At 37.4% G+C, this 18065-nt stretch overlaps 1 protein-coding gene across 1 annotated transcript in view; it reads right to left on the bottom strand.

Moving 5' to 3' along the window:
* Positions 1-14874, bottom strand: part of SLC6A14 (solute carrier family 6 member 14) — a 29113-nt gene extending 14239 nt beyond the window's left edge. The window contains exons 1-7 of the mRNA XM_040265127.1: positions 14694-14874; positions 13590-13755; positions 10515-10646; positions 8939-9103; positions 7768-7906; positions 6221-6353; positions 3114-3254 (exon numbers count right to left, since the gene is read on the bottom strand). Coding sequence (XP_040121061.1) covers positions 3114-3254; positions 6221-6353; positions 7768-7906; positions 8939-9103; positions 10515-10646; positions 13590-13755; positions 14694-14741 — 924 coding nt within the window. The 5' untranslated portion in view covers positions 14742-14874. The remainder of the gene's footprint in view (positions 1-3113; positions 3255-6220; positions 6354-7767; positions 7907-8938; positions 9104-10514; positions 10647-13589; positions 13756-14693) is intronic.
* Positions 14875-18065: the final 3191 nt, after the last annotated feature.

Raw genomic sequence — 18065 nt, 5'->3', positions numbered from 1 at the left:
CTCCTTGAAAGGTATGTAATCTATTTCCAATTTCAATAGAAATAAAGTTGTTAGGAGTAAATAAATACTTACTAGGTCTTCAGAATATAGCTTGATATTAGATGATTATTATACTAAATTGCTTTTATAATGGCAGGAAGCCAGTAGAAAGTAAAATGGATGGATAAATAGATGGGTAGATAGATGCATAGATAGACAGCTAGATCATGGTTATTTCACTTATACATTTAACAATTGGTTATATTTAAGTGGTGACTCAGTAGTAAAGAATCTGCCTGCCAGTGCAGGAAACGCAAGAGACTCGAGTTTGATCCCTAGGTTGGGAAGATACCCTGGAGAAGAAAATGGCAACACACTCCAGTATTCTTGCCTGGGAAATCCCATGGACAGAAGAGCCTGGAGGACTACAGTCTGTGGGGTCACACAGAATCAGACATGACTTAGTGACTAAGAAAATCATGTGAGAAATAAGATGCACTCATTTCTTAGGCAGTTTTACATATCAGGTTGGCCAGCACAAATGAACTTCTTGGCCAACCCATATTAAGAGATGAACACCATGCTTACGTTAGTCTCTCAGCTGCTTTGACTTGATACATTATGCATGCATATGTGAGTGGGGTGAAGTGTCTGGAGGTGGTGTGGCCGGTCTCGGTTATGTAAGAACGCTATGCATACCATGAATGATGTAACTAGGCTGCCTAGTTCCAAACATGCTTATCGTCTCTATACCTACCCATCTCACAGCTATATAAAAGACTATTAGTTTAGGGATTGCTCCTGCTGCTGCTGCCAAGTCGCTTCAGTCATGTTCGACTCTGTGCAACCCCATAGATGGCAGCCCACCAGGTTTCTCTGTCCCTGGGATTCTCCAGGCAAGAATACTGGAGTGGGTTGCCATTTCCTTCTCCAAGTTTAGGGATTAGGAAATCTTAATTCAAGATGCACAAACAGGCGATGTAAATTTAACTAAATGTGAATCTTCCTGGGTCTCAACTTTTATCACTGTAAAATGAAGGAGTTAGTAAAACAATCACTGGAGACCCCTCTAGCTATCAATTTGTGTGGTTCTCTACTCTCCTAGAGATATCAATAGAGTTCAAATATTTAAAGAAAAGGAAAAATACATACTTGTGATTGCATGCTTAGAATATAAATTGGAGAGGAATAAAAACATCTAAGAAAATATTTTCATTGCCAGCACACCCAAAGAAGGGTGAGGGTAGTGTTTGTGTTGGGATGGGGAGGTAGGAGAATTAAATTGTATGTTTCATACAGAACTTTAGGCTTAGCTCTGATGTTTTAAAGATAATAGATACCAAAACATAGACCAATATAAAATAGTCACATAAAAATTGCAGGATAGTCTCATGGAGCTATAAAGCCTAGGTTTCTGAGGCTTTAAAAGCCACTTAGAGGAATATCAAAGGGGCTTTTCTACTGTGCTCAAAGTTATGAGGTTTAAAGAAAATGGAGGGTCCATTTCTTAGGAGAAATGCTGCATTCTACAATTATTTAGTATTACATAACAGCAATAATTAAAATACTTATGTGATCATTTATATAACAGTTTACCATTTTTTCAAAGTATATTAACATATTTTATCTTGTTTAATAACCTAACAGAGAGAAGATGATGAATCCCAACTTCCATTTTATTTGTTTCTTATCCATCATCAAAAATGGTCATCTAGTTGGGAAGAGATTAACACACAAGGTTAAAAAATGTGAGGCCCAAGAAAAATGAAGAAATAAGCAGTGGCCTTTGGATACATCAAAGTACATTAGTCTCCAACACATAAACACTGAAAGTTCATCGTTCTAAAATGATTTAGAGTCATCAATTTAGATCAATGATTTAGAGTGATTTTTTGTGATTACTACTGAGTGAAAATGATTTGGACACACAGAAGGTAACCAAAGGCCGGAGACTGACCTCTCAATTTTCGAAAAGGATGGATTTCCATGACTAAAAATTGATAAATTTGACTTGGTTATCAGAAACATTCTACAAAAAATAATTAAATATCCATATTGTGAGTATTTAGAACATAGCTACTGCTGAAAGCATGAGTTCCACAAAGAATACCATAGCAAGCTAAAACTTATATCCATTTTGGCTAACACTACTAATATGATATTATAGTGTTTCTTGATTTTAATATAATATTGTGGGATTTTGCCTGACCAGAAGCTTACTGTATTCTAAGAATGTGACATGACTACTAAAAAAGTGAAAGTGTTATTAGGCTGTATCAATGGAAGGAAAGTCAATGGAGTATACTTACTGGCAATGCCCTCTGCAGTTAAAATTGTAAAAGATTTTCTGTACATATGATACACATAGCCATTATCTGAAGACAGACTAATATTAAAAGGGGTTACAAATTCATATTCATGGCACATATGTGTCTTGTATACAAGTAACAGTTTTGTTTATGGAATTATTCGTTTCAAATTTATGTTTTAACTTCAGAATATTAACTTTTGAAGACAAAGTTTATATTAGACCATTAAACCATCAATTGTAATTTTTAAATCTACTATGCATTTATCTGATAAGTCACATGCATGCTAAATCACTTCAGTTGTGTCTGACTCTTTGCAACCTCATGGACTGTAGCCCACCAGGCTCCTCTGTCCGTGGGATTCTTCAGGCAAGAATACTGGAGTGGGTTGCCCCTTCTCCAGGGATCTTCCCAACCCAGGGATTGAACTCACGTCTCTTATGTCTCCTGTATTGGCGGGCAGGTTCTTTACCACTAGTGCCACCTGGGAATCCCTGGTCATCAATTTGTGGGTATTCATGCATGAAATATGCTTTTTCAGATTAATAAGCCCCAAATCCTTATGATCAAATAGGATCGGTTTGAATAAAATGACTTTGAAAATCCTGTTGCTAAAAATGACTGTCTCACTTCTAATAAGACAGCATTAGTGTCATGTTAAACACTTAAAATCAGGCATCCTAGTGGACAGAAACATTAATAACTTTAACTCCATATTCTTTTACAAGCTATTACATTACAACACTCTAGGTAATCAAAGATTTTCAGTATTGACTTTATCTAAGGTTGACCTCCTTAGATAATGTGAAATCCAAATTGTCTTACCTCAGCATCCTGAAGTTTTGCAAAATCTGACTGTGCTCCAATATAGTATGAAATGCCTTTTGATGCACCTTCCAGAGTTGCCCCTCGAATCACCAGGATGAGTAGGACAACATAGGGGAAAAGAGCTGTAAAATACACCACCTACCAAGAACAACCAAAAGTTATTATTTTTAAAACTCATGGTATATAATTGTATACAAAGAAAGTTACTAGCCAGTTGAGATGTTTAACCTATTAATGTCTGATAATACTAATACCAAAGTTGGCATAATTTCCTCTTTCTGTTTTTACCACTCTTTGAATGATCCACTTTCAAAACACTCTGATGTACGTGGCAATGTTTCCCGGGTTTATGTTATAAATAAACACTATTTCAGCAATGGTTATTTGAAATCCAGATGAAGTACTTTCCTAAATGTGTCCTAATAAATGTTTGTAATTTCATCTCTGGTTCCTCTGCCTTTTCCAAATCCATCTTGTACATCTAGAAGTTCAAACTACCATACAGTTGCATTCATTTCACATACTAGCAAGGTAATGTTAAAAATCCTTCAAGCTATCCTTCAACAGTACCTGAATCAAGAACTTCCAGATGTACAAGCTGGATTTAGAAAAGGCAGAGGAACCAGAAAAAAACTTGCCAACATCTATTGCATAATAGTAAAAGCAAGGGAATTCAAGAAAAAATATCTGCTTCACTGACTACACTAAAGCCTTTGATTGTGTGGATCATAATAAATTGTGGAAAACTCTTAAAGAGATACTAGACCAGATTACTTGCCTATTGATAAACCTGTATGCAGGTCAAGAAGCAACAGAACCAGACATGAAACAACAGACTGGTTCAAAATTGGGAAAGGAGTACATCAAGGCTGTATATTGTCACTCTGCTAATTTAACTTCTATGTAGAGTACATCATGCAAAATGCCAGGCTGGATGAAGTACAAGCTGGAATCAAGATTGCCTGAAGAAACATCAACAACCTCAGATATGCAGATGATACCACTCTAATGGCAGAAGAGTGAAGAGGAACTGAAGAGCCTCTTGAGGAAGGTGAAAGAGAAGTGTGAAAAAGCTGGCTTAAAACTCAACGTTCAAAAAATGAAGATCATGGTATCCGGTCCCATCACTTCATGGCAAATAGATGGGAGAAAAGTGGAAACAGTAGCAGATTTTATCATCTTGGGCTCCAAAATCACTGTGGATGGTGCCTGCAGCCATGAAATTAAAAGATGCTTGCTCTTTGGAAGAAAAGCTATGATAAACCTAGACAGCATATTCAAAAGCAGAGACATCACTTTGCCAACAAAGGTCTGTATAGTCAAAGCTATGGTTTTTCCAGTAGTCATGTACAGATGTGAGAGTTGAAACATAAAGAAAGCTGAACGTGAAGAATTGATGATTTTGAATTGTGGACTTTTGAGAGTCCCTTGGACAGCAAGGAGATCAAACCAGTCAATCCTAAAAGAAATCAACCCTGAATATTCATTGGAAGGACTGATACTGAAGCTGAAGCTCCAATACTTTGATATTTGATATTTCTTTGATGTTGATATTTCTTCAGGCAATACTTCACCTGATGCAAAAAGCCAACTCATTGGAAAAGACCCTGATGCTGGGAAAGATTGAGGGCAGGAGGTGAAGTGGGCGACAAAGAGTAAGATGGTGGATGGCATCACTGACTCAATGGACATGAGTTTGAGCAAACTCCGGGAGATAGTGAAGAACAGGGAAACCTGGCATGCTGGAGTCAATGGGTCGCAAAAAGTCAGACACAACTTGGTGACTAAACAACAAATGTCTGATAGGAGTGAAAATCACCTCTTGGTAAATTAGTGCATTAAGGTGGGAAAGAAAATGATTTTAAAGTAGTTTAAAAAGTAAACTTTTAACTGAAGTAGTTAGTCTATGCTCAATCCCAGAGAAGAAAGAAAATCTCCTAGTAGTTGTCCAAATCCTGTGAAAGTTTTTAAAGTGAGTACTGGACACTTGATATTATTATCCTTAAAGATACCATTAAAAGTGTTTGAGAGCACATATATATACATGTGAACTGCTTGTATCCTAGATAACACATGGTTCCAGATGAACAGACTGCCTTTGAGGCTAGCTTTGCATTAATGTGGGTAATTTCTTTGCTCCATAGATGTCCTATGTTTGGTAATATGCCCCAGGAGACAATTTAAACAAACCATCCCAAGATCAGTAAAAATTAATTGCCTGGGTAAATGGATTTTCATGGATTTTTCAATATTAACATCAAAAACAACCAAGGGTTTAAAAAATGTACAATCGCAACACTGTTTTGGAAAATTTCCACTGAATTTGTGATGTTCCTGGTATTTTTGTGATCTAACAGTATGTCTCATTACAATGTAACAGTAACTGTGCTAGATATTGTACCAGGAACACAAAGATAGAATCCACAGTTATTCTTGTTCTCTGTCCTTATGGAAATTTCAGTCTGGTAGTTACAAACACACATGTTTATTCTTCTGGGTATTGTACAGCTGCTCACAGAGAAAATTTCATGTTCTCTGATATTGCCACAGTGCTCTGAAAGTTTAAAAATAAAACAATGACATGGGAAATGTTTTTCAGAAGTGGACTTTCTGCTGAGCGAGGGTTCTGAGTCAATTTTGACAAGCTTTAAGAGAACACTTGTATAGCTTTATTTTTTTCTTTCTTTCTCCAACAATGGAATAATGGGAATCCTGACACTATTACCCTATATAACATATATAACAGGGATCTAGACTTTCCAAACCAAAAATTGTAACATATAATTCCACTCAAGATGCTTCTTTATTATAATAGGATGGAAACTTTAAAAATATACTCCCAAGCCTCAGAATGCTGTATCAGCTAGAAGGGTCCAAGATTAGAGAAATTACACACATCTAGCACTAATTTTTGCTAGTTTTATTTTTAACAATAGCAGTGTTCTTATATATTTTCTTAGAGTGAGGCTGCCTACTCAGAAAGCTTTTCACACATTCAAAGGATCTCATGATAGAAAAGAACATGCATTTGATACTACTTGGCATTGAACTACAGTGAAACTGGAAAACAGTAACATCACTGTCTAAGATGTTTTCTAAATTACCTTTCCAGAAGACTTTATTCCTTTAAATAGTGCTGCTCCGACGATGAGCCAAGCCAGAAGAAGACAAAGTGCTAAATACCAAACAATGCCTCCAGTCTCATCCAGTCCACTTGACCGTTGGAGTGCCACTTTACTGAAAACACAGATGTCCTTTGATTAACACACAATCATTCATCTTAATACATTGAATTTTGTAATATCTTTCATACAGGGGAAGCTTCATGAGTATTTTACTAATACTCATACTAATTCATATTTATTCATATTAATACTAATATTAATTAGTATTTATTAATGTTACTATGACATCAATGTCACATGAGCCTTTTACTGATACAGTTGTATGGAGAGGCAAAAATAATTCAGTGATAAGTCAGGCTGAGAACTTTCTGGTTAACTGCAGCCAATCCAAAGTTTCAAATCATAGAATAAAAGATCCACTCATTCCTTTAGCTCCGATTTTCCCCTAATATTTCAAAGCTCCTCTATGGGAAAAAATTAACATCAGATTATTTTACTCATTATGGTATTATTTTCTCAAGTTAAAATGACAGAGAAGACATTTTAAATTGTATTAAATATTTTTGTATTCATCATAGTGTTAGTCACTCAGTCGTGTCTGACTCTTTGCAACCCCATGGAGTGTAGCCCATCAGGTTCCTCTGTTCATGCAATTTTCCAGGCAAGAATACTGGAGTGGGTTGCCATTCCTTTCTCCAGGGTATCTTCCCGACCCAGGGATCGAACGTAGACCCAGGGATCAAGCCCAAGTCTCCCGCATTGCACGCAGATTCTTTACCACCTGAGCCAGGGAAGCTCTAATTCATCATACTTATTATCAAAGCTAAATGGTCCCATTATTTATACCTTTTTCAAAGGCTTTCTGTAAAATTCCATGATTTCCACTAGGGACATATATAGATATAGGATTTTACTTCTTAGCTTGATGTTTACAACATTTCAAGGGCCAAATTTTAAAACGGTCACACAGAGCAGTAACATGGAGATGAGGAAGATTTGATTACAGCAATAGTCAAAGAAGTCATATAAGGGTAAAGGGCAGGTATACAGTAAGGAGATTATACATCATTTAAAATTAATAAAAGCAAATATAACCCCAAACATCTATTTTGTCATATAATGACAACTATAAACAAAATGAATAATGAAGAATTTCAGCCTTAAATAACAATTCTGCCGCTAGTATTATTTATCACCCAACTGTTTATCATTAGAAATTTCTCATTATAGTCTAAAAATTGCATATTTTTCTTCAAAGTAATGCCCTAACTTATAGATAATAAGCACTATATAAATCATCACTGATGACCTTGTGCCCCATTTAATAACTAACTTATGAATGACAATCTATTAGCTATGGGCTAATTTTGCAGGCTACTACTATTCACACAGGATAAACATTTGAGTCAAATGAAGTATAATTTGCTCTTATATGAGTTAAGAAAAGAGCTGGTCAATATTTTATTGTTATTTATAAAAAATTTTACTAACATCTGCTTAGGATGTAGATAATGTACTGTACTCACTTCCAATACTGTTCACTGGGAAGCTGCCCTGTCTGATAAACTTCACTTCCATTGATGCAGGTAAGATTGTTGGCATCTACCCAGGTTTTATTCGCTTGAAAGGTTTCATTTATGCTTATACTCACATTACAATGTGTCACTAAAAATTAGAAAAAAAGAATACACACAGACATGTACTTAGTTTTAGAAGAGTGCTTTCCTGGAAATAAAGTTTAAATGGTGAAATACTTAAGGTACTGTCTAAATTGTTATTTAGTGAATGTGGAGTAGAAATTTCACAAATAGAATAAGCCATGCACACTCAGCAACTTAAATTTTCTCTACTACTAAGCTGAGGGTGAGTATGAAAATATCTGCCCTTTTAAACAGTATGCATTTTTATATTTACAGTATATTTTTATATTTACAGTATATTTACAGTAACAACAGCTGTAGAGTAATAGTCATTTCAATTGGGATTCAGTACTCTAGGGAAATTTTCATATGTGGACTTATTTAACATATATAGATAAATGACACCTTTAAATTCCTAAGAAGTGTTAAATCTGTATCAATTTATTCTCCAATATACACAGCCAATCCCAGTGGTAATAGTCTACAATATTGATGCTACTTTATTCCAAAGACTAGCAATACTCACCATCTCCTGAACACTACTATGTATCATAAACAGTGATTTTCTCTCTTACCACTTTCCCATTTTCTTCCTTGTCTACCACCCACAACCTAGGTCTGCAAGAAGTACTCCAAGTAGTGGTTTAGCTTTACTGGCTGCCCTCAGAAATTAACATATTGCATTAATCAAATTTCAGGTTATACATGATTTATTCTGATTTCACCAGTAGCCTGTGGCTCACTTAAAGTTGAACCTAAATTTGTTAGGAAATGATTTAGGCCTTTAATCTTGTTAGAAAATATTAAAGAATGAATGATTCAGAGTTCAGTTCAGTTGAGTTCAGTCGCTCAGTCGTGTCCGACTCTTTGTGATCCCATGGATTGCAGCACACCAGGCCTCCCTGTCCATCACCAACTCCCAGAGTTCACTTAGATTCACGTCCATCGAGTCAGTGATGCCATCCAGCCATCTCATCCTCTGTCGTCCCCTTCTCCTCCTGCCCCCAATCCCTCCCAGCATCAAAGTCTTTTCCAACAATAAATAAATGAATTTTACCGAAAGGAGATCTGCTACAGTTTCCATCAGCCCAACTGATGGAACATTTTGACCATGGTAGTTCACGTTGAAAAGAAGCAAACAGGTAGTAAAGACTATAGGCAATTATGACATTATAATAGATCGTCACAAAAAGGGATATCAGGACCATTGTAATCCCCACACCTGGAAAAGAGAACAATTTAAAAAAATAAGTGAAATTTCTTTTCCTAATTCATACAGCTGCATTCTCAATTTCCACAAAATCTATTTTAAACTGAGAAAACTCTTTCAATGTTTTCTCTTTATTGGAGATGTGGGAGACAGTACTGTTGTCTGAATACCTTCTCAAAATTATTTTGATGATTGACTTTTTGAGACAGATTTTGAGTTGATCAGGAAAAGGTGCTAAGATTAAAGATCTATATTAAGCCACTGAATTCACATAAAGAAAAACCATGTTCATTACTCATTCTTATTAAGTCTGTAAATTCTTGTCAGAGTGGGTACTATTAAAAAAAAAACTATTCAAAGCTTATATCCTATCGATTCAGTGACCAATACTCCCATCTTCATCTATAAACCAGCATTTTGACAAGTAGAAGATAAAGCCTCTAAATGAATGTCCTAAGAGGAAAATGTACAGCATTTCTACAAGTGTGTGTAAAGAAAATTCAGTAAATTGGTAATTATCTGAATTTAAACTTCTGAAATTTCTTTAACTCTCTAGTTTCAAAATGCAGCTTAGCATACTGAATATAACTCCTTGTTAAGACTAACTTTTGAGGTAGTTTCCTTAATATTACAGCATGATAGTCTCTTCACCTCACTATAAATGTATTTTTGATGTTACACTGAAACTTTTACAAGTAGCTTTCAGCAGCTAGCACATACTAAAAATGATATATAATCTTCAAACAGAAAGGCTGTTTGATGTTTAATAACAATCAAAGCATTTTCAAAAAAACGTTCCCAGTGTCCTATTCCATTAAGATCATCCAAGAAAAAAATAGTGACCTGCCCTTCAACTTTCCTGAATGAGGGAGGCATTGTAAAAGATATGCAAAAGCAAGAAGACAGAGACCACAGAGGAAGTAGAAGAAAAGACAGAGCCATAAAGTTAACACACAAGACTGTTTGCCAAGAGAATTCAAAAGGTGAAAATACGAAAACAGTAACAACTTCCTCATATCCTTCTTAACCCCAACCATATCTGCAGCCCAAGATAAAGAGAAATACATATTAACATTTGATTTCTAAATTTGATGGTGGCAAATGGAAAAACAATGTATGTCTCTGCCTTTGAAAGTTGGTTGCTCAGTTGTGTCCAATTCTTTGCTGCCCCATGGACTGTATAGTCCACCAGGCTCCTCTGTCCGTGGATTTCCCAGGCAAGAATACTGGAGTGGGTGCCATTTCCTCCTCCAGGGGTTTTTCCTGACCCGGGGATCAAACCCGCGTTTCCTGCATTGCAGGCAGATTCTTTACCACCTGGGCCATCATGTCCAGATGTTAAATGCTTTCATCCACGCAGTAAGGACAGCTATATGCAGGAACAAACCAATAAGCACAATAAGGAAAACATTTTAATACCAACCTTGAAACAATGGAAGAATCCTCCAAATTGAAACTGGACCTAAGCTAGAAAATTGTCCCATGGAGCACTCTAAGAAGAACAAAGGTAAACCAGCCAGGGCTAGCATAATCACATACGGTATCAAGAAGGCACCTAGAAAAGGCAAAAAGAAAGAACCAAAGTATATGCACAAATCCTGATGGCATTTTGACAACAAACACAACATTTTGAAAGCACTCTGATATAGTGGAGTCAGAGAGAACTGAGTTTGGGCTTCAAATCTGTGAGAAGGTAGTTGATTCTCTAAACCTTGGATTCCTCATCCATGAAATGGGGATGCTGGTATTACCTAATGAGGTTGTTGTGTTTATTAAAAACAATAACCCATAAAAAGCAATTCAAAGAAGTTGAATGATCATAGGCTTTGGAGACAGATAGACCTTGGTTTATATCCTGGCTTCATCATGTGTGATGTGACCTGGGGCAGTCTATCTAACCTCTCAATCTTGGGTTCCTCATAAATGGGAAGAGCAATGCCAACTCATCAGTTTGTGGTAAGGGTTTAATCACAGAGCCTATGTGAAAACACTTCATAAAATGGGCAGGCACATAGTATATGTTCAAAGCTAGTTTCCCTCCTCTCTCCTTAAAAAAAAAAAAATCTGCTTTTAAGACTTAGGGTTTAAATGTTAAATGTGGTTCAAATTAGAAGCTATTGCAGTTAAGTTCATTATTCTCCAAATAGTCATGTGTCTTCACTCAATGTTAATAAGAAACATTATTTTTGGTAGAAGAATCTTGAACCTTTGAGATGCATTCAGAATTAACATTCAATTTCATAAGGACTAATTTTCCTACATTTAGATTATTTAGTCCCATTTTTGTTTTTTGGGTTTTTTTTTTTTTGTTAAACCTTTTATTATTTTACGTTTATCCTGTCTAGTTTTAAGGCATACAATTCATTAAAACTTAGACCAGATTTTTTGGTAGAAGCAGGGACAGAATATTAAATTTGTTGTTTAAGTAGTCTAGAAGTCTTAAATTAACAATGTTTAATAAGAAAATGAGATAAGTGAGTAAAATAGACTTTGGGTTGGATTATGTACGTTTTTTTCTTCATATAGTTTTCCCATTATGATACTGTAACATCATACCTGGGAATTACATTTTTTTCTAACCCTAAAAATATATTTTACTAAAAATAAGACAATAAAGTACTTGCTACATACAAGTCACTAGTCACCAGAACATAGGGACAAATATGTTTTTACAGATGTTGCAATGCACATACCATCATTACTATGACTAATAGAAGTTTAATTCCCACCAATGGTAAATATTAAGAAAAAGTAATACAAAATATCTGTTTGAAAAACAGTATGCAATGTTTTGCTAGCCCAGTGTAAACAGTTTTTTAGACACATACAGAAAACAATTTTCCTCAGTGTTATTGATGGCTTTTCACCCATTATATTATTTCGTTATTAATAACAACCATAACTGGTAGATTAGCAATACAAACTAGTGGTCAAATTGTTAACACTACTGACCTAGACCCTAAGGTAGTCTGATACTTCTCTTTCTTATAGTGTTAAAAAGCATCTAAAGATAAAAATGATTCCAGATTTTAGCAACAGTTTTTTAAGCCTGACCATAAGTTTAAATCTAATCTATTAACATTTGACAAATTAAAATTTCATGTTCCTGTTCTACCCTTGGGCAAAAAAGAGAAGCAACTGAGAGAGAGTAGATCATCCACTACTCAAATGATGTGATCTTTAAAAAATGAGAGCCAATATGATAAGCTAATTTTTGGAGGAAACAGTGAGAGAGGTAATAGCATACAATAAAATAATGCCATTTTGTTTCAGCTAAGTTTAAAAATTCTATATTAAACTTAGTTTGATATAGTTCCTAGAAATCTATAGTAAGTACTGGCCCTTTATGACATCAACTCCCAGGGTATTTCTTAATTTAAACCTGAACATAAGGTGCTGAAAAGGAACCTAAATGCTTTTTTCTACTACACTGACTCATCTTCCAGCCCAAATGTATACTAAATTCTTGATTAAACAATGTTGGCTCTAGTTGGTAATTTATGTTGGTAATTTATGGTACCAACACTTAAAGTGTTTAATAAACAGAGCTCCTTTCTTAAATCTTTGAAGGGTAATATGAATGTTTTAATATAACTAATTAATAAGGAATGTAAGATTGAAATATCACCACACAAAATCCTATTGTACCAAGAAAAATAATTACAGTGGCATAGTTTCACTGGTATCCAATTTTGAAATATAAGGGAATGTCACCTCTACACTTCTAATAGGACTTATAATTACAAGTAAATAAATATGGTGTAAGTGAAAAGTTGTTTCAACATTACTAGAGGATTGTGCAATTCATTTTGTTTCCTTTTGGGTGTCACTTCAGAGTTATTTTTTTCTCCTTGTTCTAATTGAGTCTTCTTTAGTGATCTATGCGGTGTAAACCATATTGTTTTACAGAAATTAAACACCTAGCCTTGAATTAAATTCTATTGCATTTTAGAAGGATCTTCTACCTGACCAATCCAATTTGGAGTATATGTAACTGATATTGCAGCTTAAAGTTCAAAACCTTTAATTACTTTTTAATCAATTCTTTCCACACTTAAGTTTCCAGAATGTAATGCCTTATTTTATTTAAGCAAATGATTTATTTGAGCTTCTTATTAGAATGAGAATTCCCTGCCTTTTGCTTAGATTCAGCAATAAATTAGGCAAAACACAACTTGAGTCTGAACACATTATCATAGGAACATGTATAAATTAAGAAGAGTAAGTCATATGATGATTGCTTGGGATTTCAAATGAGAAATCAGAAGTGCTAAATATGCAACTTTCATCAAGTTTAAATCTGAAGATCTTATGAAACCAGCTTTCCAACTTGAGCTAGAAAACCATGGTCTAATAATAAAATGCAGTATGCTCATTTCCCATCCTCCCACTAACCATATTATCATATACCTTTCCTTAGGTCTTAAAATATCATCAGAGGTCATAGAGCACCTCCCTTAAAACTGAAGGGAAAATAAATTGGGGGGGGGGGTAGTACCTCCGCCATTGTTGTAGGTCAAATAGGGGAATCGCCACACGTTCCCCAGTCCCACTGCATATCCAATCATAGATAAAAGATAATCTGATTTTTTGGACCAGTTACCACGCTCCTGATTCTCATCATTTTCATCAACATGAAGATTCTCGGGTGAAACCTCAGCATTCTAGAAAAAGAAAAATATCATCAGCTTATTTTTCTATTAAAAATTACACAAAGCATAATTTCAAAAATTCATAGAGTGACAGTGAGAGAGAGAAAGACATACAGAGACAGGCAGACAGAGACAGAGAGAAACGAACCCTGAAAAACACAGCCAAAGAGAACGCTTTCCAAAGCTAGTGACACCTCTGTGCATGGCTGCTTTTAAAATGAAAAAAAAAAAAAAAAAAACTCTGTAGGTGGATATTTTTACTAGTTCTTTGGGTTATGTCATCCAAATTTTAGTGAAAAGGTTACATGTGGCGCCCAGTATAAAAGGCAAATGAAGATGGGCAAATAAAACTTCAAGTACAAAAGTTTTAAAGATGAATTAGGTAAAATCAACACTCTTGAAATTGGAGGAGCTCTTTGAAAAAAAAGGTTCAAATATAGTTTCTGCTTTAAAAAAAAAATCATAGACTCTTTTTCATACTGGCTGATAGTTTTGATGTTTGGAGCTGTCGGGGAAGTTTGAGTTCCTCTCCATATCTTGCAGAGTAAAACTAGTGCATTTCTGAAAGCCACAAAATAATACAGACAAATTCTCATGTCCCATCAGGTGGAACAGCACTCTCTCCACTTCAGAGAAGAGGGAAGGGTTCCCTCAGGTCAAGTCATTTTCTTATTTCCCTCCAACCTATGGACACAGTCCAGAGAGGGCAGAACACAGAAGGTGGTGAGCATACCCAAGGCAGAAGATGAGGCGACCATAAGTCTTCTCGCTACCAGAGTAAGAGCTGTCCTCTTTCCTCTCCTCTATGGGGACATCTCAGCCACACTTGAAGGCAGTTGAACAGAAATGTGGTAAACGGAATAGCCAAAGAGAGCAAAAGCTGAGATTTGCCTCTCCTTAAGTTTTCCCTTCCCAAGCCCTCCACAGGTCCGCAGCTCACAGACTCCTACCTCCTTCCTTCTGCACTTGAAGAAGCTCAGACACTTGAACTTGTCCATGGTTCACTGGCTCCCTGGGCTGCTCTGCCTGCCTCTCAGTCTGGCCGAGCTTGACTGGTGACGGATACACACTCCCCGGTCACTAGCTGCCGGAGTGAGCCACCTTGCCCAGGGGTGGGACCATTTATGGAGGGAAGCGCCCTCCTCCCCCGCCTGGTCGCCCTGTCATGTCAATTACCGGAAGGGACTAAAGTGAGCCTCTGGTTTTTCCCCAGGTAAGCTGGCATGTAGCAATCCCCTGCCCCGGCCCCAGGAAAGGGCTGGGCTGTGAGAGAGCGGAGCAGTCGGAGCCGAGATGACTGATAGCCTTTGACTCAGAGCCTGGCAGCTGCCTTTGCAGTCTCTCCTCCTTTCCCGGGTTCCCTGCTTCCTTGTAACCTCTCAGTCTGGTCTCTGTCCTGGGGCCAAGTGCTGATCTCTACCAGTGCCTGAGGCAGAGGACATGGTCTGTGGGGTTCATTCCATTACCCAAGATTCTCCTGAACAGACTGTACTGTCCTGGGCTCTGGGATTTCCCAAAGTTTTGCCCTTCACTAGAAAGCACTTGATCCCCTGGGGCAAACACTGCTCCCAGAGAGGAAAGCTCGTGAATTGGGCACCTTGAAAAGCAGCCAGTTGAGATAAGATTACTCAGCTGGCTCTGCCTGAAAAGAGCAACTTTGAGCCTGTGTCTCAAGCGCCTTTCTCAGCCTTCAGGACAGTGTTGCCCTTTACAGGGAAGGCTTTGTGTAAATTTCAAAGAGGCCAAACAAAAACAAATTATTGAGCAGGTTTATGGGAAATTCTAACCCTAACAAAGGACTCCACTCTGCAAGAAAGGCGAGGCCTGGAAAGTAAACTATGAGGAAGCATCCTGGTTGAGCCAGGGAGGAAAGTACTATTATAATGCTGTTTACCAAGGTAACATCTTTTCTTCAGAAAACTCAAAGGATTTAAACTCGATCATACCAGGCAAAAGATGGTGTCAGTTATATGAGGCACAGTACAAATAGCTGCACACAGACGAACCAGCCATGAGCCAAGTCCTGGGTATCCTACATCCAGCGTCCAGCTCCTCTGCTCTCCACTGACTGACAAGAATATTACATTTGCAATAGAAATATGTCCTGGGGAACCTGAGCAGGTAAGGCAGAAGAAAGTTCATGAGGGAAGTGGGAAGGTAGTCAGGAGAAAATATCAGTAAGTTTCATCTAATTTTGTCTTGAATATAGCACAGGTTGGTGTGTATGTCTGTGCGTGTTTGCGTCTGTGTGTGCATGCACATGCACGTATATGTGAATCTATTAGTGTTAAATGCTACTGGTGTGACCTAAAGGCTAAAATGAAGGAATTATATTAACCTGTTGCAGACATAAAAGAGGAGGGGATGGAAGACTTATAAACCTCTCTATGAAAGAATGGGCTGAAAAGCAAACCTAATAGCATTTACAAAACTATCAAAGTCGCATATCAAAGTTCTGTTTACATGGAGCACTGAAAATAGATGGTAACCAAAATCACTGCAGATGATGACTGCAGCCATGAAATTAAGAGAAGAAAAGCTATGACCAACCTAGACAGCATATTAAAAGGCAGAGACATCACTTTGCTGACAAAGGTCAATCCAGTCAGAGCTATGGTTTTTCCCAGTAGTCATATGTGGATGTGAGAGTTGGACTATACAGAAAGCTGAGCACTGAAGAATTGATGCTTTTGAACCGTGGTATTGGAGAAGACTCATGAGAGTCCCTTGGACTGCAAGGAGAGCCAACCAGTCCATCCTAAACAAAATCAGTCCTGCATATTCATTGGAAGGATTGATGCTGAAGCTGAAACTCCAATACTTTGGCCACCTGATGCGAAGAACTGACTCATTGGAAAAGACCCTGAGGCTGAGAAAGAGTAAAGGTGGGAGGAGAAGGGGACGACAGGGGGTGAGATGGTTGGATGACACCACCAACTTGATGGACATGAGTTTGAGCAAGCCCTTGGAGTTGGTGATGGACAGCGAAGCCTGGCGTGCTGTAGTCCATGGGGTTGAAAAGAGTCAGACACGACTGAGTGACTGAACTGAACTGATGGGAAAAGTGATGACCTAGAGGGATGGGGACTTCCCTGATGGCTCAGATGGTAAAGTGTCTGTCTACAATGAGGGAGACCTGAGTTCGATCCCTGGGTTGGGAAGATCCTCTGGAGAAGGAAATAGCAACCCACTCCAGTATTCTTGCCTGGAGAATCCCATGGACAGGGGAGACTGGTGGGCTACAGTTCATGGGGTTCACAAAGAGTCAGACTTAGGTCATGACTTAGTGACCAAACAGCAGCAACAGAGGGTTGGGATGGGAGGGTGGGAAGGAGGCTCAAGAGGGAGGGGATGTATGTATACATGTAGCTGATTCACTTTGTTGTACGGCAGAAACTAACACACTATTGTAAAGCAACTATACTCCAATAATAAAGTAAAAAAAAAAACAAAACATTTTTTAAGAGACTAGGAATCTATCTATTCCAGGGATAAGTGGTAAGCAGAGGAAACAATCAGCAACTTTCCCCGCCTGTTATACAGTAGAGAAGCTTCTAACAACTTGGAAAGTTTGAAAGTGAAAGTGTTAGTTACTCAGTGCTGTCTCTGTGACCCCATGGACTGTAGCCCGCCAGGTTCCTCTGTCCATGGAATTCTCCATGGACAAGAATACAGGAGTGGGTTGCCATATCCTTCTCCAGGGGATCTTCCCAACCCAGGGATCGAACCTGAGTCTCCTAGTTTGAAGGCAGATTCTTTACCATCTGAACCACCAGAGTTTAGAGGCATAACATTTAAGATAGAAGGTACTTTAAAGAATGTAGTGTTTGCTTATTTGCTTGCTTTAGGTATATTATTCCCATTGCCGTGCATGGCTTTCCATGATATGGTTTCTTTCTAACTTTTCAGTGTCATCTCTTGCCAGTCTCTGCCTCAAACTCGTGAGCTTGTGTGTCCTTTCCAGTATATGCACATAACATGTTGTTACTCACCTTTGTGCCTTTGCTCATGCTGTTTCTTCTTCTGGAAATTCCTGCCTTCCTCATTTGGCTAACTACTACCCATCTTTTAAGACTCTGCTTAGGTATTACCTCTTCCAGATCTTTCCACAATAGTTGTGCCTCTATTACTAAAAACTAGGTTTAGATGCCTCTCCTCTGGATTCCTATGCTATTCAATACTCATTTTACATTGTGTGAAATTACTTGCCTAAAGTCCTTTAGACTGCAAACTCTCTGTGGGTAGGGAAACTGTCTTAATCATTCCTGTATTTCTGATACCTGGCACAAATCCTGACAGACACATAACAGGCACTCAGGAAA

The sequence above is a fragment of the Oryx dammah genome, unplaced genomic scaffold (assembly GCF_014754425.2).
Source record: "Oryx dammah isolate SB20612 unplaced genomic scaffold, SCBI_Odam_1.1 HiC_scaffold_23, whole genome shotgun sequence".
Lineage (NCBI taxonomy): Eukaryota > Metazoa > Chordata > Mammalia > Artiodactyla > Bovidae > Oryx > Oryx dammah.
Note: the sequence above shows the minus strand (reverse complement) of the source record. Positions and strands in the feature narration are given on the sequence as shown.